This window comes from Hemiscyllium ocellatum, chromosome 36 (genome assembly GCF_020745735.1).
Source record: "Hemiscyllium ocellatum isolate sHemOce1 chromosome 36, sHemOce1.pat.X.cur, whole genome shotgun sequence".
In the NCBI taxonomy this organism is placed as follows: Eukaryota; Metazoa; Chordata; class Chondrichthyes; order Orectolobiformes; family Hemiscylliidae; genus Hemiscyllium; species Hemiscyllium ocellatum.
The window spans coordinates 44,782,640-44,810,289 of NC_083436.1; the positions used below are offsets into that span (position 1 = coordinate 44,782,640).

Sequence of the window (27,650 nt, forward strand, 5' to 3'; positions counted from 1 at the left end):
AGCAAGGAGAAGCAAAATAGGGAATCAGGGTTGAAAAGTCAAGCCAGACAATCGAGTGGGAATAAAATAGAGGCACCTCCTGCCATGTCTGCTGTGCCAATAATGTTTCAAAATGATGACACCGATGACCAGCTACGGTCACAACGCGGGTTTCTGACCTCCTCGGGGACCCCTATTCAGAACTCATGATACACCCAAAATCTCCTCAAAGCCATCGTCCAACCCAAGCAATTGGCCATAATCAAATGTGCTGCCCATGGAATGGACAATGCAGACATCAGCAATGGCAATGCCAGAGCTGATCGAGCTGCCAGAGATGGGGCAACCGCTTGCAATTCCATTGTGTCCTCTGGCAACCAACAGGCACTCATTCGGTCACCTGCTGCAAAAACAATGGGCATGTCAGACATTGTCACAGCGCAGCGTTTACAGGGGGGTAACCCTGACCCAGAAAAACAAATATGGAAGACGCATGGCTAGTTTCACTCTGCGTCAAAAGGCCTGTGGTTCACTCCAGTTTGCCAGGTGTCTTTACCTGATGCTTTGATACCAATGCTCGTTGAGTGTCTTCATACTGACACCCACCCTGGCAAGGAGGGAATGAGTAATACCATGTCACGTACCTGGTGGCACCCCCAACTCACTGAGGAAGTCCAAAGGTGTGTCCGATTATGTTTAACATGTCATCAAAATAAAGCTGGTCGAGGGGTGCGGTGTGTGACAGGGAGAACACCTTTGCTAGGTGGTCCATTTGAGTGTATTCACCTTGATTTCATTGAATTGCTGTGTGTACATTGCTATAAGTATTCTCTTGTTATTATTGATGTATTTAGCAGATAGATTGAAGCCTTTCCGACCACTAATAATAAAACCTCAGCGGTGGTGAAATTACTCCTCACAGAGATCTCACCGAGGTTTGGAGTACCTCAGCACCTTAGTTCAGGCACTGGCCCTCAGTTTGTCGGGGGAATCATCGACGAGGTATGTGAGGTGCAGGATATCCAGCAGCTTCCATTGTGCTGCCCACCCTCAGGCAGCAGAGAGAGCAGAAAGGGCAAATGGGATTCCTAAAAACCAACCGCATGCCTGATGCCTGATGCCTGATGCCTGATGCCTGATGCCTGAAACAGGCCTGAACTGGGTGAAGGTCTTACCTTTACCCCTGTATCACATGAGGATCACCCACATTCGAACCACTAGACTGGCAGCAGCCGAAATTATTTATGGCTGACCCAGCAGGACTCCTTGGATGCTGACGCAGACCCACCCACCCACATAGACTTAAGTATCATGGGAGAGGAAATGCGAAGATACCTTCAGCAGCTAACATTGTCTCTTAATGCTTCTCCATTCGCAGGTAAAGCACACCTTTGGACCACCGCCCAGCCCTCCCCAACCTGATCTGAGTCCCATTCCACTTACCCAGCCTCCTGGAAGTGTTACCCATTGCCTACTCAGCACCAAGCCTCATTTCTAGGAACCCTGCTCAGTGCTTCCGATAGTCAACTGACCCTGGAATGTATCGCAGCCATTCTGGCGACCCTGCCTGTTCTCCCAGCACCAGTACCACCTGTCCGGAGTCAGGGGACACAACGGATTCAGTCAGCTCCCCAGACATGAGCGTGAAAAGTGATGAAGCTAACAATGGTGAAGAGGAGGGCCACATGCTTTTTGCCAGTGACCTTCCTACAGACATTAAACCACGTGAACTTTAGCTTCTTTTTCGACCATTTAAGGGACATGAAGGCTCACTGACCAAGCTAACACCAAAGCAACCAGTCACCTTTGGTACATTTCACAGCAGAGCGGGAGCAGAAGCAGCAAAGAATACATTAAGCGGCATTTGATTTGATCCTGAAAATCCTCAGCCTCTCCGGTTGGAATTTGCAAAGGCGAATCCAAAGATGGCTAAAGCAAACTGACCGTTCCACCTAACCCCACAAGTGTGCAGCTTGCCTTGGGAGCACACTTCATTACACAGAACCCCTATGACCTTGCAGGAACAGCACTGAGCCCTGCATTGCCACATACTGTGTTCACCCACCCTGCTGCTGCTGCCACACTGCATGCTCAGATGTGTTGGTATCTCCATCTGAAGCATCTCCACAAGGATGGAAGTCTCATCAATTTTGTTAAGTATTTAACTGCCCTTATCCAAGGATTCCGATTTCTCCATGGAGTGATGCAAAAGGACAGACTGGATTTTGTTTTCAGGTTGGGCTTTACTGAAGGAGAGTTTTGATAAGTGGTTTGTTTCCACTCGACTTGGTGGGGATGGAGTGGTCACCAAAGACCACGGTTTAAGAACTTCACTGCTGAACACTTTTTTTCCATGTGGGAGGATCCTGGGGATCCTATCAACTGCATGGGTTAGTAATTCTTGTTGTAATAATCATTGTATTGGGTGTGTCAATAACTCGCTCAGATGCTGGCTGTCAGATTCTCATGAAGAAGCTGGTGTTACCTTTTTCAGCTCCATTTAGTTGGTTATCATGGAATGATAAAAGGGGGGAATGAGATGCTAAAGGGTTAATTTGTTCTGCTGACATGTAAAAGACTGGGTGTCCCGGGGTGATGGTGGGGGGTGGGAGATGTTTTTCTGTCTTGCAGGCGGGATGTGACAATCTAATCACACGTTGTTTTGGAAATAATCTAATCACCTTACGTTGGTTCTGGATGGCATGTGACTATAAGGGAGTGGCAGGGAGTTGTATCTTGTGTGCGTGACTGACTGTGATGTAAAACCCTGTATAAAGGGAGAATGGTTCCCTTGTTCAGGGAGCCTCACTTGACCCGCTCTGCAAGCATCACAAAGAGTGTTAAGTAATCCTCCAAAAACTTGTGCTTGCTGCAATAAACCGCGGCTGTTCACAGAAGTTGGCGTATTGCAGTTGTGTCAAGCCTGAAAGAATATCAAGAAGGCAACCTAATTGGGGGAGGTGTCTTGAACCCAGTCTGATGTGACTCCCAGACAAGATGCACTGTCCTCTGAACCACGACCAACACACCATCGCCAATAAATAATTCTTACTTGGAAACACCTAAATTAAACCAAACCTCCACGGAAAGAAGTTGCTAAAAGAAAGGCTTACCTTTATATAGCGCCTTTCATGACCACCAGATTCCCCTAAAGTGCTTCATGACAATCAGACAGCAAAGATTTTATTTGAAGTGCAGTCACAGCTGTGTTGTAGGAAACAGAAGTACGGAATAAATACTGCGGAGTTTAATGATGCTAATTATAATTAGTATGTGAATTATTCCAGTAACCTGTGATAAATGAGAGGCTCCCTTTGAGTCGCACGTTACGACAGGTCGCTGGGTGAGTTGTCTCTGTGGAGCTAGCCTCATGAGGGATAGCCCAGAGTTACGACAGGTCGCTGGGTGAGTTGTCTCAGTGGAGCTAGCCTCATGAGGGATAGCCCAGAGTTACGACAGGTCGCTGGGTGAGTTGTCTCAGTGGAGCTAGCCTCATGAGGATAGCCCAGGAGTTTTCAACACTTGCTGCAGGAAGTTAGGCCTCGTAATTATCAGCATAAGGACCTTCCCAAGGCTGAGACAAGTACACGTGAGGAATACGCCATTTGGTCTGTCAGACACAGAGGGCAGTACGCATATGGAATGAGCTGCCGGTGGAAGTGGCTGAGGTGGGTACATTAGCAACATTTAAAAGGCATTTGGACAAATACATGGGTAGGAAAAGTTTAGAAGGGTATGGGCCAAGTGCAGGGAAATGGGGTTAGATCGGGTGTACATTTTGGTCGGCATGGATCAGTTTGGGCTGAAGAGCCTGTCTTTGGGAGTGCTGTGGGTCTCTATAAATTTATGACCTGTTGTGCCACTTGATATGATCATAGCTTGTCGGCTCAGCCCCACTTTCTTGGCTTAACCCACTCCTCTCCCCAACCAACACCCTTATTAGTCAAGAATCGATCCACCACCTTAAAAATATTCAATAACCTGCCTCCAGCACTCCCCCACTCCCGTGGATGAGAGTTTCACAAAGAAAAGGTGACAGTACAATGGCTCTCATTGTCTCTGTCTAGAACAGGGACAAATTCCCTTGTTTCTAAGCTGTTCCCCTCCCCCCCCCCCCCCCAATCCCTGGGCCTGCTCTCTCTCACAGGTAGAGACAGTGCTCAGTAGTTTCTCAGCCACTTCTCCTTGTGATCTTATGCTTTCAATAAGGTCAACCTCTCCTTCTTTGAAACTCCAATTCCTTTCTATTCATAACGAGGAGGAAGTGAGGACTGCAGATGCTGGAGATCAGAGTCGAGAGTGTGGTGCTGGAAAAGCACAGCAGGTCAGGCAGCATCCAAGGAGCAGGAGAATCGACGTTTCTGGATAAGCCCTTCATCAGGAATGAGGCTTGTGGGCTGACTGAGAGATAAATGGGAGGGGGTGGGGGCTGTAGCTGAGAAAGTGATAGGGGATGAAGGTGAGGGAGAAGGTGACAGGTCAGATGGGGGAGAGATGGACAGGTCTGGAGGGTGGTGCTGAATTGGAGGCTTGGGACTGGGATAATGTTGGGGGTGGGGAAATGAGGAACCTGTTGAAATCCACATTAATCCCGTGTGGTTGCACGGTCCCAAGGCGGAATATAAGGCGTTCTTCCTCCAGGTGTTGGGTGGTGAGGGAGCGGCGATGGAGGAGGCCCAGGACCTGCATGTCCTTGGCAGAGTGGGAGGGGGAGTTGAAGTGTTCAGCCCCGGAGCGGTGGGGTTGGTGGGTGCGGGTGACCTTATTTTCCCAGACAGTAAACATATTTAAATAAAGCAGTTTTATCCTTTTGTTTGTGAATTGTTTTAGGAAATGTAAAGTTTTAACATGATAATTTTTTTGTTTCTCACTTCTCCTTTCTGACTTTCCCTCTCTCTCTATTTCTCTTCGTCTTTCAGATTTGATTGTAATGCGATTAATTCATTCCCTGGCGTTCCCTGCTTTGCTCTGATGTGCATATCTTATTGATTAAGGAAGGCAGGCAGCCCCTGCATTCTGCTCCTATTATAGAGTCATAGAGATGTACAGCATGAAAACAGACCCTTCGGTCCGACTTGTCCATGCTAACCAGATATCCCAACCCAATCTAGTCCCACCTGATAGAGTTATTGTTGTGAACAGGATGTTACCAACTCCCTCAGCACACTTCTTGGCAAAATATTGTCAAACCCAAGTTGTGCAGCTATAGGTTAGTATAAGGTGCCACACGCCGCCAAAATCTGAACCTACACATTATCCACAGGAATTAACAAGAGATTAAATTTCAGTCTGAAGGATAATGCAAAGGTGATAGGTAATGAAGGAAGATTGAGATGTACCTCTCTCTTTCTCTCTGACATTGAAATAAAGGCTTTACATCATGATCCCAATATTTAACAAGATAGAGGGACAGATTCCAAGACCCCTGTGACACTTGTCCTGGCTATCCTGTCCCACTGAGTTAGCTAGCCCGAAAGCACCTTTAACTATTCAATCTCAGAAGAGAACTCTTAAACTAGCCACATACAATCTATCAAGAGGAGTGTGTCTGTAGCACAGCTGATATTTAACTTCAGAGAGAGTTGGTATAGATTATGAGATCTCAGGTCAAGTTCTGGGCCCCCAGATGAAATGGACAAAGTGACAACACACTGACTCTCGAAAGGTGTTTAACATTTACAGTGTGGATATTTAATCCTTAAACTCATCACAGCTCCAAATCAACGACAGTTTTAGTGGTTTTTACAAACTATCAGTTTAAAGTCTGGTTGAAGATTTGTAGCTCGGGTGTCCGTTGTTGTGGTTCTGTTCGCCGAGCTGGAAGTTTTTGCTGCAAACGTTTCGTTCCCTGGCTAGGGAACATCATCAGTGCTATTGGAGCCTCCTGTGGCTTCACAGGAGGCTCCAATAGCACTGATGATGTTCCCTAGCCAGGGAACAAAACGTTTGCAGCAAAAACTTCCAGCTCGGCGAACAGAACCACAACAACTATCAGTTTATACGCACTGATGCCTCAACAGCATCAGCATTCAGTCACAGGATCTGAAGGACATCAGCTGCCCGGATGTTTTGAATCTTCACAGAGCAGCCCCGGGAACCTCTGTCACCTTGTCTGTAGACGGAGAGTTTTATACAAATTCAAATTAGGTCTAAAAAACATTGACAAGAGTGAAACCAAGCCCTGCTCTTGTCACTGACTCACTGATCCACCATTGTTTAATGAAATAAACAGAAAGCAGCAGCTTTATAACCAGTGTGAATTACACACATTGTAGAAAGGTAATGCATGAACAATATATTCCACAAGCAGGTTACTGTCCTCATCCCTCTATACAGCTCCCATTCACCAAGGCTCCTCAGACAGCATCTTCCAAACCCATGACCAATTCCAGCTAGAAGGACAAGATACATAGGTAACAGTACCCTCTGCAAGTTCCCCTCCCAGCCACTCACCATCCTGACTTGGAAATATATCGCCGTTCCATCAGTGTCACTGGATCAGAATCCTGGAATTCCCCCCCTAAGGGCATTGTGGGTCTACCTACAGCACATGGACTGGGGCGGGTCAAGTAGGCAGCTCACCCCCACCTTCTCAACGGGGCAATATTCTCATGATCAGCTTCACTTGGTGATGGTGTTCCCATGTATCTGCTGTTTGTTAAGGACTTATTGTCACAGCAAGGTCTGGGGAGGCACGATTCCACTCAGAGCAAACGATTTGGGTGAAAATTCTGAAAGAAATACCGAATGCATGGATAAGTTGGAATCTCAGTCCCATGTTGGCCCTGATTGTGTAGCTTGAGTGTTCAGAATGAGATACTTCATGAGAGACATTCTGTAAGTAAGCTGATGAACAGTCTCGTTGTGGAAAGATTTCTGCCTGTTTCTGTAAATCCACCCCAACACTGCAGGCAGCCGAGCCTGTCCCTCTGCTGATTGGTGCCTCCAAACCATTCCACAACATGAGCAGATTCTTACCCAATCTGTTTGCACCCATTATAATAACCCCCCATTATTTACCTCCAACCTCCTCCCTCAACAGTCTCACAGCTCTGGAATTTGAATAAATATTGCCCAGCAGATTCAAAATTACATCTCCACTCCCATGTTAACAACACCCCGAAATTGTCAATAGTTTTGCTGAGGCCCATTTTGAATATCCCAATGAGGTTTCCAACCTCCTCCAAGTTACATAAACAACTCTGTTTTCCCTTTTGTTCCAGTCTCGACCATAACCTCTCATCAAGGCTCTTAGCAGCTTGCAATAGCTCTGTTCAGCTGTAGGGGGGGTCCTGTGCACAGAGGGGGCACTGGATTAGGGAACTACCTATGGCTTTTCACACCCCCAACTCAGGGCTTTTAATGTTACACACTCTCTGAGTTCAGAACTGAAAGTCACATGTACTTGGGAGAATTTGGAAGATGTTTGCTTGATCTGCCTCTAGCTCACCACCGGTTAGATTAATTAATTAATTAACTCATTCCAGACAAACAACAGCCTAACATAATTATACTGACAAATTCATACCTTACAGGCAATGTTCCAGACAACGCCATCACCAACCCTGGATATTTCCTGTCCCACTGGCAGTGGGATACAGTCGGGAGGGAGTTGCCCTGGGAGTCCTCAACATTGACTCTGGACTCTATGAAGTCTCATGGCTTCAGGTTAGACATGGGCAAGGAAACTTCCTGCTGATTACCATGTACCATCTTCCCTCGACTGATGAGTTAGTACACCTCCATGTTGAACAGCTCTTTGAGGAAGCACTGAGGATGGCAAAAGCACAAGATGTACTCTGGATGGAGGGGTTCAGTGTCCACTACCAAGACTGGCTCATTTTCAGCATTACTGACCGAGTTCGTTAGGTCCTAAAGGACATAGCTACTAGACAGGGTCTGAGGCAGGTGGTGAGGGAACCAACAAGAGGGAAAAACATACCTGACCTCATCCTTACCAACCTGCCGGCTGCAGTTGTATCTGTCTGTGACAGTATCAGTAAGAGTGACCGCCACACAGTCCTATTGGAGACAAAGTCCCACCTTCACATTGAGACTACCCTCCACCGTGTTGTGTGGCATGATCACCCTGCTAAATGGGACAGACTTCAAACAGATCCAGCAGCTCAAAACTGAGCATCCATGAGGTGCTGCTCCAGCACTTTCTGTAATTTCATGGCCCGGCATATCCCCCATTCCACCATTACCATCAAGCCAGGGGATCGACCCTGGTTCAACGGAGAGTGTAGGAGGGCTTGCCAGGGGCAGCAACAGGCAAACCTGAAAATGAGGTGTCAATCTGGGGAAGTCACCAACCAGGACTACTCACATGTCAAACATCTGCAGCAAGTGATGTCACAACCAACAGATCAGACCTAAACTCTACAGTCCTGCCACATCCACTTACAAATGGTCGTTGCCAATTAAACAACTCACTGTTGGAGGCTTCACACATATCCCCATCCTCAATGATGGAAGAGCCCAGTACATCAGTGTGAAACATAAGGCCGAAGCATTTGCAGCGATCTTCAACCAGAAGTGGCGAGCGGGTGATCCATCTCGACCTCCTCCAGTGATCCCCAACATCACAGAGACCAGTCTTCAGCCAATTCGATTCACTCCATGTGACATCAAAAAATAGTTGGAGGTACTGGATACTGGGAGAAAGTGAGGTCTGCAGATGCTGGAGATCAGAGCTGAAAATGTGTTGCTGGAAATGCACAGCAGGTCAGGCAGCATCCAAGGAACAGGAGATTCGACGTTTCAGGCTTGAGCCCTTCTTCAGGAATCAGGAATTCAGGAATCTTGATTCCTGAAGAAGGGCTCATGCCCGAAACGTCGATTCTCCTGCTCCTTGGATGCTGCCTGACCTGCTGCGCATTTCCAGCAACACATTTTCAGTACTGGATACTGCAAAGGCTAAAGACCCTGACAACATGCAACTGGTTGGAGTCATACCTGGCTCATAGGAAGATGGGTGTGGTTGTTGGAGGTCAGTCATCTCAGCTCCAGGACATTTCTTCAGGAGTTCCTCAGGGTAGTGTCCCAGGCCCAACCATCTTCAGCTGCTTCATCAATGACCTTCCCTCCATCGTAAGGTCAGAGGTGAGGATGTTCACTGATGATTGCACAATGTTCAGCACCATTCATGACTCCTTGGACACTGAAGCAGTCCATGTTCAAATGCAACAAGATCTGGACAATATCCAGGCTTGGAGCTGACAACTGGCAAGTAACATTCACACCTCACACAAATGCCAGACAATGACCATCTCCAATAAGAGACAATCTAACCATCACCTCTTGACATTCAATCATGCTAATATCACTGAATGTCTTAATACAAGCATCCTGGGGTTTACCATTGAATAGAAACTGAATTGGACTCACCACATAAACACAGCGGCTACAAGAGTCTGGGAATCCTGCAGTGAATAACTCCCCTCCTGACTCCCCAAAGCCTGTCCAATATCAACAAGACACAACTCAGGAGTGTGATGGAATACTCCCCACTTGCCTGAATGGGGGCAGCTCCAACAACACTCAAGAAACTTGACACCATCCAGGACAAAGCAGGCACTTGATTGGTGACACATCCACAAACATCCCCTCCCTCCATCACCGACGCTCAGTAGCAGCAGAGTGTGCTGTCTACAAGATGCACTGCAGAAATTCACCAAAGATCCTCAGACAGCACCTTCCAAACCCATGACCACTTCTGTCTAGAAGGACAAGGGCAGGAGGTCCATGGAAACACCATCACCTACATTTCTCTGAGCTCTAAGTTTGCTCGGCTGTACAAAGTAAACACTGGTGATGGGCTTCCCCATTGTTCTCAGCTGCATTGATAGATAAAGGACACATAGATTTGTCTGAGGCCTATCAGCCCCTAGCACTTTGATTGTTCTCCACTCCCAATGATTCACTGCATTGCCTGACTCCCGGTTTCTCCCTGGTCCTAGCAGCTGGGAGGCCTGTGCCATGGTGAGATTTGACCCCATGTCCCAGGGCTTTAGACCAAGGTTCTCTATTAATGTCCCAGTGACACTGCCAACTCCCCTCATTACTATAATACTGTATTATCTATGGGCCCATGGGATGTTTAATTCCATCGTTAACAATATGCCATTAATAGAACAGTGATAAAAAATGGAGATTTACAGTTTAATATTGTCAGCTCATGAGAGTTTGCCCAGTTTAATTTCACTGACGTGAGAATGTTGAACCCAATGCTGTGGAGTGAATGTTGTGTCCTGGACACGATGAGAAATGACCAACATTCTCTCCCCTTCCAGGAACAAACAGTAGACAGCAAAATAGAGAGAAACCTTCAAAATGTCTCTCCTCTCACTGGACGAGTGTCGGTGATGTCACTGATATAACGAACCATCCAACAGAAATGATGTCCGTGATCAGTTTCTTGGAGCTAAGGCTGGGAAGGAGAAGCAGGAATATGGAATTTCTTCAAACTCCCTGGAAACAGTCAACAGATGGAATCTGTGGGTTTGGCTGGTGTTCACTGTGGTGTAGAGAAGGATCAGGAAGGAGCAGGGAGAGTGCACTGACACTTATGGGAATGTTCTTCACGAACAACACATGGAGATATTACTCTGGAATTGTCCATTACATGACACAGACCCGACCCTACAGCCAACCCATATTCATTAGCAACTGAAGAGAAAGCAAATCAAACCCACACTGCGGGAGCATGAATGGTTAAATAAATATGTAAATGATTTGTTCAAAGCAACAACATTGACATCTTTACCAAAGACATCAACAACAAAAGCTAACTGATCGATCAGAATATTGAATAATTAGATTAGATTAGATTACTTACAGTGCGGAAACAGGCCCTTCGGCCCAACAAGTCCACACCGACCCGCCGAAGCGCAACCCACCCATCCCCTACATATACGCCTTACCTAACACTACGGGCAATTTAGCATGGCCAATTCACCTGAGCTGCACATCTTTGGACTGTGGGAGGAAACTGGAGCACCCGGAGGAAACCCACGCAGACACGGGGAGAACGTGCAAACTCCACACAGTCAGTCACCTGAGGCGGGAATTGAACCCAGGTCCCTGGTGCTGTGAGGCAGCAGTGCTAACCACTGTGCCACCGTGCCGCCCCAAATTGTCAGGACCAAATCTTTACTGTATTAATAAAAACAGAAATTGCTGGAGAAACTCAGTAGGTCTAACAGCATCTGTGGAGAGAGAAACAGAGATAATATTTCAAATCTAGAATGGCTTGAAACACTCTCCTGACTTGTTCTCAGTTTTGATGAAGTCACTGGATTTGAGACATTAGCTCTATTTTTCTCTCCACAGGAGCTGCCAGACCTGATGAGTTTTTCCAACATTCTTTGCATTTATTTCAAAATCTCCAGCATCCACCTTTCCTAAGTTCGAAGTTTTTGGGTTTTTGATAAAGCACGAGTTAAGAAATTCTGATGAACCTGTGCACAGTCAGCAAAGATTAACTGAGGGTAAATGAAGCTATCACCCCCCCCAACCTCCCAGTGACTAATGTCTGGAGGGTTAATGGTGGTGGTAACACCTCATTTCATCAGATCCTGGAAGCTGTGATTGGCTGTGATTAGGGCAGGGTCTGGAACCCAGGAGAATAAGTTTCCAGAGGCTGAGCGCTGCTCAGACACTGAGACTGACTTTGCTTCTCCAGCACGGTTTAGTCCATTCACAGCTGAGACAGACTTTGTGCCAGATCCTATTTGACTCCAGTGATCTCTGCATCTTCCTAAAGTGGTGAGGTAATGAGAGAAATATGTTAATCTCCTTCACGTTACGTTTATTCAAGTACAATAACTGAGTTACTGAAATATCAATTTAACAGTTTGAGAAATGTTCACTGATGTTATATCTTCGAAGAAAGAACTGAAAGCATTTGTCATCTTTTGTAAGAAAAAACGAACAATAATTGCTTTTGTATTTAAATTGATCTAAAGTAATTTTTAAAACGTTTCTATGCAATAATGACTTGTGTTTTGGAGATTCCCTCAGGAAAAGGATTTGTCATCACAAAAGTTTGTTTAGACTAAAATGTTCACGTTCAAAATATTTGGAAGTATTCCTGTACTTAATTAGAGAAATGTACTTGTCAACTATCAGGAATTGTGTAATTTGGACATCTATTCACTGACACTTCGGCTATGATAGGAAGCTTCTGGGGAGTTTAAAAATCACCTGGAGCATTTGTAGGAAATGCAGGAAGTTATTATCAGTGCTGTCTGGTTTTACTGAGGTGGATGGTTCTGTCCTCAGTGCTGGTGTTTAACATCTCTGTTCAGAAGCTGCTGTGATTTACCTGTTGCACTCTGAGCAGTAATAATAGGCTCTATAGATTCTTCACAACCATCACAAATCGCACCATAATTCCTGAACTTGCTGCCTGTTCTCATCTGTCTCCAGCAGAAGGGGAATGCCAGAAGCTCATCGATATTTAAACGGGAGGTGCCTACTTTAATTTCAACACACCTTGCTGCAATTTAAAAAAAACTTGCTAAAGAATTCTGCCCTTGGGATAGCAGTCGTAAACCCAAATGTATTAATTCCTTGTGAAATGTTTTTCAAGAGCAATATGCACAAGTAAATATTTTTATTTAAAACATTTTAAAAGGGAATTCTCAGCTGAATACAGCATAATAATTTGATTTATTTAACAGTGCACACTTTGGTTAGAGTTTACACAATAATATCCTTTCACACAGTGTGCAGTTTCTCTTTTTTTTACTTTTACTTGTTCTCATTTTGAACATTGAATAAATCTTGTTGACCTGACAGTAGGAAGGAGTTTAGTCTCAGGGTTAGATATCAGGTTAAAGATCATTGACCTGGAACATTAACTCAGCTTTTTTCTCCACCAGTGCTGCCTGACATGCTGAGTTTATCCAGAATTCCCGTCATTCCCATTTCAGATTTCCACCTTCTGCAATGTTCACATTTTGTACTTGAATCTCCCTCCCTCTGCACCAGAGAGAATTTTAACCGATTTGCTGCTTTCTTCCCTTTTATTTTGTCAGTGCATTATCTTCTTGTTGGTGAACACCTTCCTTGTCATCTCAAGGCAGTCTGTTGTAGCAGTGAGGACAGGGCCACTGTAAGAGTGAGACAGTATCAGAGAATCAGATCACACAAGAAATGGATATTGGAGAAAGGACTTTGATAGGAGTTGAGTTTCCACTCTGGCGTAGTTGAGAAACTGGATATTAAATATCCTCAAAACTGCTTTGGTTTCAGTAACTGTTCAAATTTATTTGAATCTTTGTATAATGTCAAACATAAAATCCCCCATGAGATAGCAGAGCCGAGAGAGCCCTATTTGTTTATTTTTCTTTAATTTAGGGAACATTCCTTTAATAGCTAAGGTGGTTTTGTCAAGTCAGTGAAAGTGAGCCAGTCACAGAAAGTAACCTTTGTTCATGAGAGTGTTTAGTCCCCCTTGCTGTGGCTAGGCTGACTGAATGTCACTGGAAATGACTAGATTTCAGACCCTACTCAGTTACTTAATGTTCCTACTGCTGGGCACCAGTCAGTTTGTTTGGAAGTGTGACAAATGCTTGATATGGGTAACACTGTTAAAGGTGCTGCAGGGAAACGGAACACTATGGCAAAGGCGTTCTTGAACTGAGACAATCTGGAGATTGTGTGGGATTGAGCTGCATCTGCAGCCAGTTTCTCCAGTGGATCTAGGTGATTCCATGTGGATGCAAAATGGAAGCCCCTGAGATAACCCCTCGGAATCTAGTCTGTCTCAACATGAGCACGTTTGTTACTCACCATCCACCCACAATGTGCAATGGGAATTAGACTGAGGTATTTAAATTTCCCAGTTTGAAGATGTTATCACACAACAGATCACCAGGAGCATTTGAACCTAGCTCCCCGCCAGCCCACAAGTAGTGACATTATTGCCACACCACTGCAACCTGATAAAATTAGATTCAGTACAGGGGACGTGTCCAAGAATAGATAAATGTAATCCCATGTTAGTGGAGGTTATGGCCATGTGGTATTATTGCTGGACCTATTGATGGAGACCCAGGTAATGTTCTGGCAACATGGGTTTGAATCATACCAAGGCAGAGGGTGGAATTTACATTCGATTAAAAACAAGGAAATAAAAATTTAATAATGGCTATGAAGCAATTGTCAGGGATAAAACCCATCTGGTTCAGTAATGTCCCTCAGGAGGAGAAACTACCATCCTGGTCAGGCTTATATGTGACTCCAGACCCACAGCAATGCGGTTGACTCTTAACTGCTCTCTGGGCAATTAGGGATGAGCAATGTCCTGACCAGAGAGACCTACATCCTGTGGATGAATAAGTAAGATATATTAAATGAATATTCCCAGGCTGACACCTAAAGGGAAGAGCTGGCTCAGAGTTCAGCTCCTGGCCTGTTATCTCACAGCCTGTGGGTCACTTTCATTAACACTTTCCCGTGATGTTGCTGATTGATTAAAATGAGGAAATGGTGACATTTCCTACAGCAACTCGTTATCAGTAAGTTTTGATCATAAACTTATTTCTTTTCTCTTACAGCATGAGTCAGTTCAAAATTACACACGTGTTCTACATAAACTTTACCAACACAAAGAGGGAGGCCATTCAGCCCAACACCTTGTGGTGGTGCTAGCTCTTCAGGCAGAGCTGTTTAAACTGATCCCATTTCTCTGCTGTCTCTCCATATTGTTTAATGCTCTTCCTTACCCAAATACCTGACTATCCCCCTTTGTGTCAGTCCCCACTTCTGGTCAAATGCCACATTGTACCAAGCTGCTGGGTGAACAGGAGAAACTCAGTAACAACCAGACAGGCCTGTGCTGTGGAGTCAGGAGAGACCTCAGGCCTGGGGAAGGGAGGGGAGGGGAGGGCTGGAGAAGACCCTTATGGAGAACATCCACGTGGAACCCTGGGGTCAAACCCGGGGCTGTACTGAGAAGGAGGGAGAGTGTCCCTGCACATTCTGTCAGAAGGTTGTACCCCTGGTGATGCCTATCCCCCCTCTGCAAAGCAGAGGGAACGGAGACTGAAAACAGTTATTGTGCGATCTGAGGGTGGAAGGGATGTTTATTTGTTTACCTGGTTCCCAGGCAGAAACCTCAGTGGCTTTTATATTCAGAGTGACAAATTAGACAGGGCTGACGCCAACCACTGAACCCAGCACAGGCAGAGCATCCCACAGCCTCCCCATTCCTACTCCAGAGCTCAGTATTTAATTAGGGCAATTTGAGTTGGGCATGTTGGCAGGGAGGGAATGGGTTGGTCAATGAAACCCCAAATAGTGGGAATGGCAGAGCAGGCTGGAAGGGCTGAATGGCCTCCTCCTGCTCCTATTCTCTATGTTTTGATGATGTTGGGTCCCTCCATCAGGCACCTTGACACCTCCTTCCAATGTGTTTGGTGGTGGGCGAGTAAACCGCAGTGCCACCACCTCATCACCATTCCTCAACCTGTCTCCCATTTCCCCAGTTATGGGGTGGGGTGGGGTGGGGGGAGGGCACAGTGAAGGTGTCCAGTTGCAACACTCCTGCTCTGAGAGTTTTGGAGTAATACCTTCCCACCAACCATACACCCCGACACCCATTCTCCCCTCCGTCTCCCAGTACCCTCTTCTGTCTCCCCCTACTCTGTTGTCACATTCCTGAAGTAGAGGAGAGTAGAGTGGGTGCTCCCCGACCCCTGTGGTCAATAGAATGAATGTACGGGGTCTCAGTGTTAGCTGTGGTCCAGCCACTGTCAGGAGATCCATCCTCAAGGCCACAGGAGGGTTATGTTCCTCACAGTTTGGCTGCTTGTTGTAGCTCTCCTCCCACTGGGGTGGGGTGGAGATGTAGGGCACTGAGGGAGGCACCAACATGGTCACAAGAGTCTCCCTTTGTTTCCAGGACAGAGCTTGATTCAATCTGCACTCTGTATCCTATAGGAATGGTGTTCCTGAGTTGAACAGGCCCTGATCCCAGGCTGCACAGTACTGCAGTGAGAGGAGGATTGCTCCAACTGGATTGGATACAAGTTGATCGAGACAATTTCCAGAATGAGGGGAGAATACATCCAGTAATTGTATATAATCAGACAGTAGATGTCTCAATCCCCAAGATCCTGTCCGTAATTAACCTGAGAAGTTAAAGATTTTTACAGCATTGTTACAAACTGCTACACACTTGGCAATTAGAATCATAGAGATATACAGCACGGAAACCAACCCTTCGGTCCAACTCATCCATGCTGACCCGATATCCTAACCTAATCTAGTCCCATTTGCCAGCATTCAGCCCATATCCCTCTAAATTCTTCCTATTCATAATCCCATCCAGATGCCTTTTAAATGCTGTAATTATACCAGCCTCCACCAGTCCCCCTGTCAGCTCATTCCATACACGTACCACCCTCTGGGGGAAAAAGTTGCCCCTTAGGTCTCTTTTATATCTTTCTCCTCTCACCCTAAACCTATGCCCTCTAGTTCTGGACTCCCCCGCCCAGGGAAAAGACTTTGTCTATTTACCCTATCCATGCCCCTCATGATTTTATAAACCTCTATAAGGTCACCTCTCAGCAGCGATATGGATATGAAAAGAGAAAGTTACAAGAGAACATTTTATCTTCTATCCATTTAATTTTAGGGCGTGTGCAATGGGTTATAACATGATTCCAATTTTCCTTCTGTTTAAGTTGAGCAGTGTGTCAGACTCAGGCACTTTGACTGAGCAGTGACCTTCCTAAAACCCGGGGACGTTAGAAAGACACAACTTTAACTGAACACAAGAAGCTGACATCATGTTGACCGCTCTGCTTTCATGTTGTCAGGGTCCTGAGCTGTGGTTTACCAGCCAATCACAGGCAGAATGTGAAGTTTGGATTGCTCATGGTCCTGGCACTGTTACAGTGGGTTTCCTGGCAGCTGTCATCAAACGAGAGACTGTGGGAGCGTTCTGTTTACACTGCCAAAGAAAAAACAAGCAAACAGAAAACAGAACTCACTCACCTAGAGCCAACAGTGATAGATCCCCCGAACCCACACTGCCCCTCCCCAATTCCTCTGCATTACCAATCCCTCATCATCATCCTCCTACTCCTCACCCTCTCTCGTTCTCACCTCTTTCTCAGTGACCCATCATTGCCTAACTCCCCACATCCTCCTATTCACCTCCCAGCTTCCTCTCCCCCAACCCCACTCAGACATCAAACTTCAGGATGACTGAGAGAGGAATGTTTTGGAAGATGTTCTGATTTCCCACAAAGCATCACATTTAACGTTCTTGAGTTCAAATTTCTTCAGATTTGCCCACCACGGTTCTGTAACCTTGTCCATCTCCACAACCAATCAATTTCTCTCAATCCAATCATTGATATTAAGAAGGAGGAGGTGTTGGGTGTTTTGAAAAACATTAAATTAGATAAAACCCCAGAGTCAGATGGAATTTATCCCAGGGTACTGAAGGAGGCCAGGGAGGAGATTTCTAGAGCCTTCTGGAGATCTTTGTATCCTCTTTAGTCACAGGAGAGAAGGACTAGGGAATAGCCAACATTGTTGCTTTGTTTAAGAAGGGCAACGGGGACATTTTACTGGCTGGAGGTCTGTGACCAGTGGTGGGCAAGGATCAGTGTGGGACCCCTGTTGTTTATAATAAATATTAAATGACATGGATAAAAATGTAGATGGTCTGGTTAGTAAGCTTGCAGACAACATGAACATTGGTGGAGTTGTGGATAGTGAGGAAGGCTGTCAAAGGATACAGCAGGATATAGATCAGTGTAAAGTTGGGGGGAGAATTGGCAGATGGAGTTTAATCCAGACAAGTCTGGGATGATGCATTTTGGGAGGTCAAATGCAAGAGGAGAGTGTAGAGTAAATGGCTGGACTGTTCGGAGCCTTGATATACAGAGGGATCTTGTGGTGCGAGTCCATAGCTCCCTGAAACTGACAAGACAGTTGGATAAGGTAGTAAAGCATGCTTACCTTCATTGGTCATGACATTGAGTATAAAGATTGGAAAGTCATGTTGCAGTTCTATAAGACTTGAGTTAGACTACAGTTGGAGTATTATGTACAGTTCTGGTCACCACACTGTGGGAAGAATTTGGAGGTTTTGGAAACTGTGCAGAAGAGGTTTACCAGGATATGGTCCAGACTGGAGTGTATTAGCTAGAAGGAGAGGTTGGACAAACTTCGAATGTTTTCACAAGAGCGTTGGAAACTGAGGCTCAAACCCACATTCCCGCCTATTTCTGATAACCTTTTATAGAGTCATAGAGATGTACAGCATGGAAGCAGATCCTTCGGTCCAACCCGTCCATACCAACTAGATATCCCAACCCAATCTGCCAGCACCCGGCCCATTTCCCTCTAAACCCTTCCTATTCATGTACCCATCCAGACGCTTTTTAAATGCTGTAACTGTACCAGCCTCCACCACATCCACTGGCAGCTCATTCCATACACGCACCACCCTCTGCATGAAAACATTGCCCCTTAGGTCTCTTTTATATCTTTCCCCTCTCACCCTAAACTTATACTGTCCAGTTTTGGACTCCCCGACCTCAGGGAAAAGACTTTGTCTATTTATCCTATCCATGCCCCTCATGATTTTATAAACCTCTATAAGATCACCCCTCAGCCTCCAATGCTCCAGGGAAAACAGCCCCAGCCTGTTCAGCCTCTCCCTGTAGCTCAGATCCTCCAACCCTGGCAACATCCTTGTAAATCTTTTCTGAACCTTTTCAAGTTTCACAACATCCTTTTGCTTAACCACAAATCTATCTCTGCCATAAAATATTCAGGATTCTGTTGCCACCACTTTTCAAGAAAAGAGTTCCAAAGGCCCAACCTTCTAAAGGAAAAGAAAATTTCTCATCTCTATTTCAAAGGGGTGCCCCTGATGTTTAATCAGTGACCCCAATTCAAGATTCCCCCACAAGAGGAAAGGCCACCTCCATATCCACCCTGTCAAGGTCCTTCTGGGTCGTTCATGTTTCGGTCACATCGCCTCTTACCCTTGTAAAGGCCACATCAGACAACCTGCTCATGTCAGATGTGAGCCTGAGAAACCTCTCTGAATCACCAGCAACACATTGGCATCCTTCTGTAAGCCAGGTGACAGTACACAGGACCCCAGACACAGTCTCACCACCCCTCACAATAAATAAGAACCTTCTATTCACCTTCCTAGTTATTCGTTGGACCTGCTAGGACACCAAGATCCCTCTGCAATCTCTCACTATTTAGATAATGTGTTGCTTTTTACCTTCTTCCTTCCAAAATGAATAATTTCACGTTTTCCCACATCATACAGTATTCCATTTGCCAGGTTTTTTTTGTCCACTCCCATAATGTATCCATATCCTTTTGCAACCTCCTTATGTCCTCGTCACAGCTGAGTTTCCAGCCTGTTGTCTTGTCTGGGGTGAAAGAAATTCAAGGATATTTTGGAAAATCTGCAGCAGATGGTTGGAGTAGATGGATCAACCATGATCCTATTGAATAGCAGGGTAGGCTCAAAGGGCCGAATGGCCTACTCCTCTTCTTATTTTATGTTTCTATGTATCATCAGCAAATTTGACAAATAAATCTTTAGCTCCTTCATTCAATTTATTTATAAAAGCTGAGAACATTAAAGGTTCCAGCGCATGACTTATTTTAGATGCCAACCTGAGAAATACCTATTTATTTCTACATCCTGTTTTCTGAGTCAGACAACTTTCACTCCCTACCCCCGAAATCATGAGCTTTCATTTTCCATAATATTCTTAATGCGAACCTTATCAAGTGCCTCCTGGAAATCTATTGTCATCGGAATAAAAGAGGAAGTGACTGTTCTGAACCATTGTCCAATTCCCATTTCACACCGTGATCTCGAATGATCCCAGTTCTTGCTTTCCAGATCCAAATCCGCACAGAAAGATGCAAACTGTGGTTTTGACTTTGTGCTTGGTGGTCGTGGCGTTGGCCAGTCCCGTAAGTAATCACCTTTTTTTTCAAAATAAGAAGATGTTTGCTCATGAAAATAAAGTGGAAACTTTTGTATCAGGCATTGATTCTGAAAGGGTTAACAATCTGGTTGCATTAGCTCCACCCATCCTGTTGATGTCACACACAGTCTGTCTCTCAGTGAGAGGCAGCATGCTGGACATATCATCATTCTAGATTAGATTAGATTCTCTACAGTGTGGAAACAGGCCCTTCGGCCCAACAAGTCCACACTGATCCTCTGAAAAGTAACCCACCCAGACCCATTTCCCTTTGACGAATGCACCTAGCATGGCCAATTCACCCTAACCTGCACATCTTTGGATTGTGGGAGGAAACCGGATTGTTTGCAAACTCCTTGCAGTCATTAAAGTTGATGCTGTTGTGTTTCAAGGAGAGTTTCAGGGTGAATTTTTCATGTTTTCTTTCTCTGCCCTGGATCAGTAAACACGAGCTGAACCTAGAGACAGAGTGCCCAGTCTATTACAGCTCAGCACATGGGAGTTGGCCTCAGCTGGCTTCAAGGTAGAAATATGTGTAAATATAATTTTGTACAAGTATGGAATGTCTTGGGTTTGTTTGTTGGGTAAAGTCAAACTCCAGTGTTCGTTTATTCTTCATGTGCTACTGCACAAAACCGAACTACTTCAGTGACAATGGATCTGTATAAAGATACTGTTAGGAATAAAATTTATTTCTGAAATTACAAAACAACACTAGCGATGGCCTTCTCACTGAATCAGAAAAGTGAAGCAAGGGCTTGCCAGTGGTATTTTTCTTGTGCTTTTCTGTGTCACTACCCCAGAAAAGGAGTAGCGTGGTGGCTCAGTGGTTAGCACTGCTGCCTTATAATGCTAGGGACCCGGGTTCAATTCCCACCTCAGGCAACTGTCTAGATGGAGTTTACACGTTCCCCCTGGTTTCCCCCATTAGTCCACAGATGTGCAAGATAGGGTGGATTGGCTGTACCAAATTGCTCATAGTGTTCAGAGACGTGTAGATTAGGAGCATTAGTCATAGGGTAAATATAGAGCAGGGGAATGAGTCTCTATGGGTTACTTTTTAGAGGGTTGGCATGGACTTGTTGGGCCTATATCTACACTGTAGGGATTTGATAAAACACTTGACCTACAGCCCAGGTCTGTACAAGAATGTGGAAATAGTAACTGATCACACCCTGACTTTCACTGACTTGTGGAAGTCTTTGTTGTCGAACCCTGGGGAAGGCTAGGCTGATTCCATTGGGTTTCCTCATCAGTGGGGGGCCCGTATGACTGAGGAGGTTCAGGACTGCAAATGTGTTGCTGGTCAAAGCACAGCAGGTTAGGCAGCATCTCAGGAATAGAGAATTCGACGTTTCGAGCATAAGCCCTTCATCAGGAATAAGAGAGAGAGAGCCAATCCTTGTAGAGGATTGTTCAGGAAATGGTCAACGTACCCCAGATGGAAATGGAAATGGAAACTATGGATGGAATTATGGATAGAAAGGAAAACAGAGGTCAGCAACCCGGAATCCTGCTTACCCAACCTCAGAGTAAGGATAACCCAAGAGTCGATAACAGGAGAAACCCTGGAGGATTCTCACCAGAAATATTAGTAATTTCTCCAAAATCCCAAAGGCATTCCCACAGGGAAACCTGAAAATGAGAGGATGTTATTCTGTTACTGAGACAATCCTAACCGTTCCATTGTACACTTCACAATGTTACTAACATTGGTCTCCATTTCATTTTCACAGCTTCGAAAAGCCAGAGACCTGGAGAGTGGCAGTCGGGAGGTAAATTCTCATTTTCCATTACTCTTACCATACTGCCATTTTATTCTGCTTTTTAAATATCAAGTTATTTACAATAAATCTATAATGTTCACAGAAATGTGTTCACAGGCAATTCATAAAGACACAGGAATTGATTAGAGTTGAGAGTGTGGTGCTGGAAAAGCACAGCAGGTCAGGCAGCATCCGAGGAGCAGGAGAATCGATGTTTCGGGCAAAAGCCCTTCATCAGGAATGAGGCTTGTGCCCAAAACGTCGAGTCTCCTGCTCTTCGGATGCTGCCTGACCTGCTATGCTTTTCCAGAGCCACACTTTTCAACTCTGACTTTTCAGTATCTGTGGTCCTCACTTTCTCACAGGAATAGAGTAGGCAGGTGAGTGGTTTGTGTGTTCATTTTCTGAAGTAGTTAATTGTGATGGGACAGATACAAAGCCCTATAAGGAACAGGGATTGGAGTAATGTCTTCCTCACTAATCAATAAAGTCATTGATATCTACCTCAACTCAAGCATCAACGTTTTTGTTTAACCAGTCAAGTGATGTGGAAGTTTTAGCTGGGCCCAGTTTTTATTGCCCGTCCCTAATTGCCCAGAGGGCAGTTAAGAGTCATCCACATTGCTGTGGGTCTGGAGTCACATGTAAGGCCAGACTGGGTAGGGAGGACAGTTTCCACCCTGAAGGGTCATGAATGAACCACATGGGTTTTACCTGACAATCAACATCATTAAACTTTTAATTTCAGATCCTTATTAAATTCAAATTCCACCATTTGCCATGATGTTGCCATCAAGCCCAGGTTAATAGTTGAAGCTATTATACCTTATTGAGTCCTGGGGCCCAGAAATGCAGGTTTCAGCAGTTCAGAAGCTGGAGTCAGGCTGAAGGCAGCCAATCACTGTGGAAGCAGGAGCCTTCGGTAAGACTGGAATAGAAAATGTCCTCATGCTTTCTCACCACAACATATGCCCTGGTCCTTCAACCTAGATACACCCCACTTCCTGGTTTGTGAGGAATTAATCTCCACCCAAAGTTAATAATGTTATTTCTCAAGTCATGAAACCTCAGTGAAACATTTTTGGGACTGTTTGGAGGTTTTGAATATGGACATTTTACTTCTTTCTTTCTATTGTGTCTTCTCGCCTCAGTCTAGTTTTACAATATCCTTCAAGAGTATTTGTTAATATTGTGTCTTTTTTTTGTACTTACAGAATTACTATCGTTATTATGGACAGTTTTATCCACCTTTATACAGACCTTATTATCCTTTTCAGCCTGGATACCCCAGGCTACCAGTCAGTCCATTTTACCCCATCTATCCCCAATTCCCTGGCTACTTCCCAAGCTACAACAAACTCCCTCAGTATCCAAACTTCCCTCAGTATCCAAACTATGGACCTGTATATAATGGGTTTTCAAGGAATTCCAATTCCGAACTCTCCAAGATAAAGGAAGATAATATTGTGGGACAAGGTGATCCACAAGAATATTCTGTGCTAAGCAATCCTAGACCTCTCAGCATAAGTTCTGAGGTTTCATTTGAAGATTCAAGCAGTATGGAATATACTGATTTCATGCCCTACGAGAATGTCCCATACGGTGGGCCGGGTTATGAGGTCCCTGGAGATCCAGATAATGAGGAACCGTTCGCACCAGATAACGAGGACGCCTTTCTACCAGATAATGAAGATTCCTTTTTACCAGGTAATGAGGGACCTTTCACACCAAGTGTTGATCCCAACGCTCTGGATGTTGGGGTTGAACAGGAATCGGAGACTGGTGTTTCGAATCCGGAGCAACCTCTTCTCCCATACACTGACTCTGTGCAAGGAGGGGACCCATTGGGCTCAAACGTTGAAGATGATTCTGTGATCAGTGAGAGCCACAAGGGGCTGAACCAACAAAACACAATCTCTGAACCAACCGAATTGGACGTGACCCATGATGGAACCATGAATAATGAACAATTTGCCAATCAGCAAATGTCAAATGGAAATTTGGATGAAGATGATCAAACTGAAGAGGATGAGGTATTTTTCTTCTGTTTTTGCAATTTACAGCCAGGTAGTTGAAGAGATTAGTTAATTATCGATATGATATAAAGGGCTGAATCTTCTCACCCTCTTACATCGAAGGTAGGAGTAGGAGTAGGCCATTTGGCCCCTTGAACCTGCTCTGCCGTACAATATGATCATTGAGTTCAATGCTCTAATCCCATCTTCACCCGATGACACTGGATGGGGTCAGGTGAGGATCCATTCTGATTCACATCTTGGTGTCTTTAAGAACAGTGCTCTCCAAGAATGCTGCAACACCTCTGCCATCAATGACATCAGAGACACAGGCCATTCGGCCCACTGGTCATTGTGATATTACTGCTCCTCACTACCCTCTTCCCACGGCAATTACTACATCCCACCCTGCCCCCCTTTCCTTCCACTCATTTCTCTCTCTCCCTCTCTGTGTTGCTGTTGGATATATCTGAGTTGGAACCCTCCAAGTTCAATACTGAGCAGCTGTGCCTGAACCAAAAATGCCAATAGTTATAAAACAGCATGTCCTCAGGCTTCCTTCCTCAGATTCCCACAGTGCCAAAGACTCCTGTTCCCAATACATCTCATATTTCCCGCTGGTTGTCAGACTCTCTCCGAACGCTTTCTCCCCAGCCCAGGAGAAAGAGAGAACTGCAGATGCTGGAGATCAGAGTCAAAAAGTGTGGTGCTGGAAAAGCACAGCCGGTCAGGCAGCATCTGAGGAGCAGGAGAGTCAACGTTTCGGGAATTCTTGATGAAGGGCTCATGCCCAAAACGTCGATTCTCCTGTTCCTTGGATGCTGCCTGACCTGCTGCGCTTTTTCAGCACCTCACTTTTTGTCTCTTTCTCCCCAGTCTCCCGGACAGGCTGGGTAACACTTTCCAACACTTGCAGTTGAACATTTGTTCGAATTCAGCTACTTTAGCAAATAATTAGTTGAGGACCAAAGTCAAAGCCTCATGTCCCTTGAAATTGTTGTTTAAACATCCTTCAGTCTGGGAGTGTTTTGGCACAGTGCTGATCTAGGAACCTGGCTTCCTGGTGGGTGCCAGCATGTCTGAGCAGATGGGTGAAGGATGTCTGGAACAGTCTGTACCGACATTCAGTTGTCACATTTCTAAGGATCACACCTTGTTATGGATGCTTTAAAAAAAACTAACTAACATTGGGTTGGCCCAGTCCCAATTCTACAATTTCAAAGTAATTTCCAATCTCTTCGAAAGTCGTTCATCCCAGGGGACTGATGGAATCATTTCCTTCTGTTCGTAGGCTTGGAATGTTGGTTTCAGTTTAGTGGATGTGGACTCAATTGGCCTTTCCAATGATTATGACATTGATGGAATTGAAGAAGCTGATTCCAATGAGGAGGATAATGACGAGGAATCAAATGAAGATGACAGTGAACAAAATGAAGCCGGTGGGTATCACCTGAGGGTGGATTTACTGACAACACCATGAGCAACTTGCATGCTCGGGTCAGATACGTCCTGGTCTGTTCTTAGGGCTCTTGTGCCACAATGGTAGTGTCCCTGTCTCTGAGCCAGGACACTGGGCTCAAGGACCTACCTGATCTAGAGGGATGTAATAATATTTCTGCTCTGTTCTTGTTAACTAAGTGACAGTAGCTTTACACGAAGTCCAACCTTTAAGCTAGAATGTTTATTTTCACCGTTCCATTAGCAACAATGAAATTGATCTTAGTGGCTGGGCTGATTGTTGTTTGATTATTTATTCAGGGAATGTGGATGTTGCTGGTTGGACCCAGCGTTTATCACCCATCCCTAGCTGCCCCAGGGAGGGTGGTGAAGAGTTGCCTCCTTCGATCAGCAACAGTCTATTCTAACAGTAGATACGCTCACAATGCCATTATAAAGATGTTTGGTCTGAATCTTCAATCTACAGTTTTTACCATTTTGCACTTTAGTAGTGACAAAGGAAGAATGTGTAGTTCAGAGATACTCACTCAAGACAATGGGCAGAGGCTGAGGTGACGATTCACTCTCTTGAGGTGACGTTAGATGGTCTTGCTGATGATAAGTACAAGATTTGAAGACTAGCTCTGGTTTGAGTAATTGTTATGGAGATTTCTGAAAATTCATTCAGTGTGAATTATTCTTTCTGTTTCAGAGGACAATAATCCCTACCTGGTCCTCCAGGATGCTGATTAACTGAATTAAAGGAGATGGTGGACGTAAGGTTTGGTTCCTTGTCCATGTTCTAGTCTTTGCTCTATTCAACGTGGTGCTGATGGACAGTTCTGGTCACTTTCATGACTGCACGTGTTATAGAAGGGAGCACTTTTCTTTTTACAGCTTAAAGACACTTATTTTATTCGGGGCATAAGGTTTATGGTGTTGTATGGATTACATTAATCAAAGTTCTGAACAGTTCCTCATCAACACCCTCAAGATTCTACCAAGGTGGTTCTACATCTAAAAAATCCTAAATAATAATGAACTTGCACACAACTACTTTTCAGCATTTTTGAGATGTGGGGTTGCTAGCATTTACTGTTCATCCCGAGTTACATTTGAGAAGGTAGGGATGAGCTGCCTTCTTAAACCACTGCAGTCCATGTGCTGTAAGTAGACCCACAATGCCCCTTAAGAAGGGAATTCCAGGATTCTGACCCACTGACACTGAAGGAACAGTGATATATTTCCAAGTCAGGACGGTGAGGGGCTTGGAGAGGAACTTGCAGGGGGTGGTGTTCCCATGTATCTGCTGCTCCTTGTCCTTCTAGATGGAAATGATCTTGGTTTTGGAAGTCCTGTTAAAGGAGCATTGGTGGCTTACTACAGTCAAATTAACTTTTAAATATTAGGGCACATCTGTTTTATGTAGCATTTAATGTTAAGGCAATCAAAGAAATATGATATTAAGGACATAGACATTGTATCACCCAGTGCTGACCCGTTGATCTGTACATGTTTATATTATCTGTATATCGGCATACCTGTGAGAGATAAAAGGCTTTAAAATGTTATTCTAATGAATAGGACTTGTTTGTGTAGATTGCTTGTATCTGCTCTTGTTGAATCTATTTGATAAATTTTGCTCAATAAAATATTTTCAGAAAATCTTTTGTCTAGGAGTGATTTTAATTGTGTGGATGTTTGGGGCAAGATGTAACAATGGCACAGGATGGGTGACATGGTGGCTCAGTGGTTAGCACTGCTGCCTCACAGCACCAGGGTCCCAGGTTCAATTCCTGCCTTGGGTGACTGCCTGCATGCAGTTTGCACATTCTTCCCCTTGCCTGTGTGGGTTCCCTTCTGGCGCTCTGGTCTTCCCCCCTGTAATCCAAAGATGTGCAGGTCAGGTGAATGAGCCATGTTAAATTGCCCATCATGTTAGGTGCATTAGTCAGGGGTAAATATAGGGTAGAGGTGTGGGTGGGTTACTCTTTGGAGGGTCAATGTGGACTTGTTGGGCCAAGTGGTATGTTTCCATACTGTAGGGAATCTAATCATGTTACTTTAATATTGTTGAATGACAGACGTAGACACAAGCCTGAGCTCACATTTCTGGACGATTACAATGAATAATCGAATTGTCGTAGTGCAGATAGAAGTGATTCAGCCTGTTAAGTCTTCGCTGACCCTCCAAAAATCATCCTACAGACCCACCCTGTCCCCATAAACCATGGCTAATCCACCCAGCCTACATATTCCTGGACACGATGGGTAATTTAGTATGGCCAATCCATTGAACCTGTACCTCTTTGGGAGGAAACCCATGCAGACATCGGGAGAATGTGCAACCTCTACATAGACAGTTGCCTGAGGCTGGAGTTGAATCTGGGAGGTGCTGTGAGGTAGCAGTGCTAACCACTGAGCCACTGTGCTTCCCAAAATTCCAACCAAATGGAATG

At 45.0% G+C, this 27,650-nt stretch overlaps 1 protein-coding gene and 1 pseudogene across 1 annotated transcript; both read left to right on the forward strand.

The window, feature by feature from the left end:
• Positions 1-1,616: 1,616 nt before the first annotated feature.
• On the forward strand, positions 1,617-2,136 carry LOC132833406 (RNA-binding protein with multiple splicing 2-like; annotated as a pseudogene).
• Positions 2,137-11,689: 9,553 nt separating this feature from the next.
• Positions 11,690-26,818, forward strand: LOC132833397 (uncharacterized). Its single transcript, XM_060851633.1, has 6 exons — positions 11,690-11,753; positions 19,886-19,959; positions 21,710-21,748; positions 22,954-23,772; positions 25,046-25,193; positions 25,904-26,818. The coding sequence occupies exons 2-6, from the start codon at positions 19,906-19,908 to the stop codon at positions 25,942-25,944; spliced, it is 1,101 nt and encodes a 366-aa protein (XP_060707616.1). The 5' UTR covers positions 11,690-11,753; positions 19,886-19,905; the 3' UTR covers positions 25,945-26,818.
• Positions 26,819-27,650: the final 832 nt, after the last annotated feature.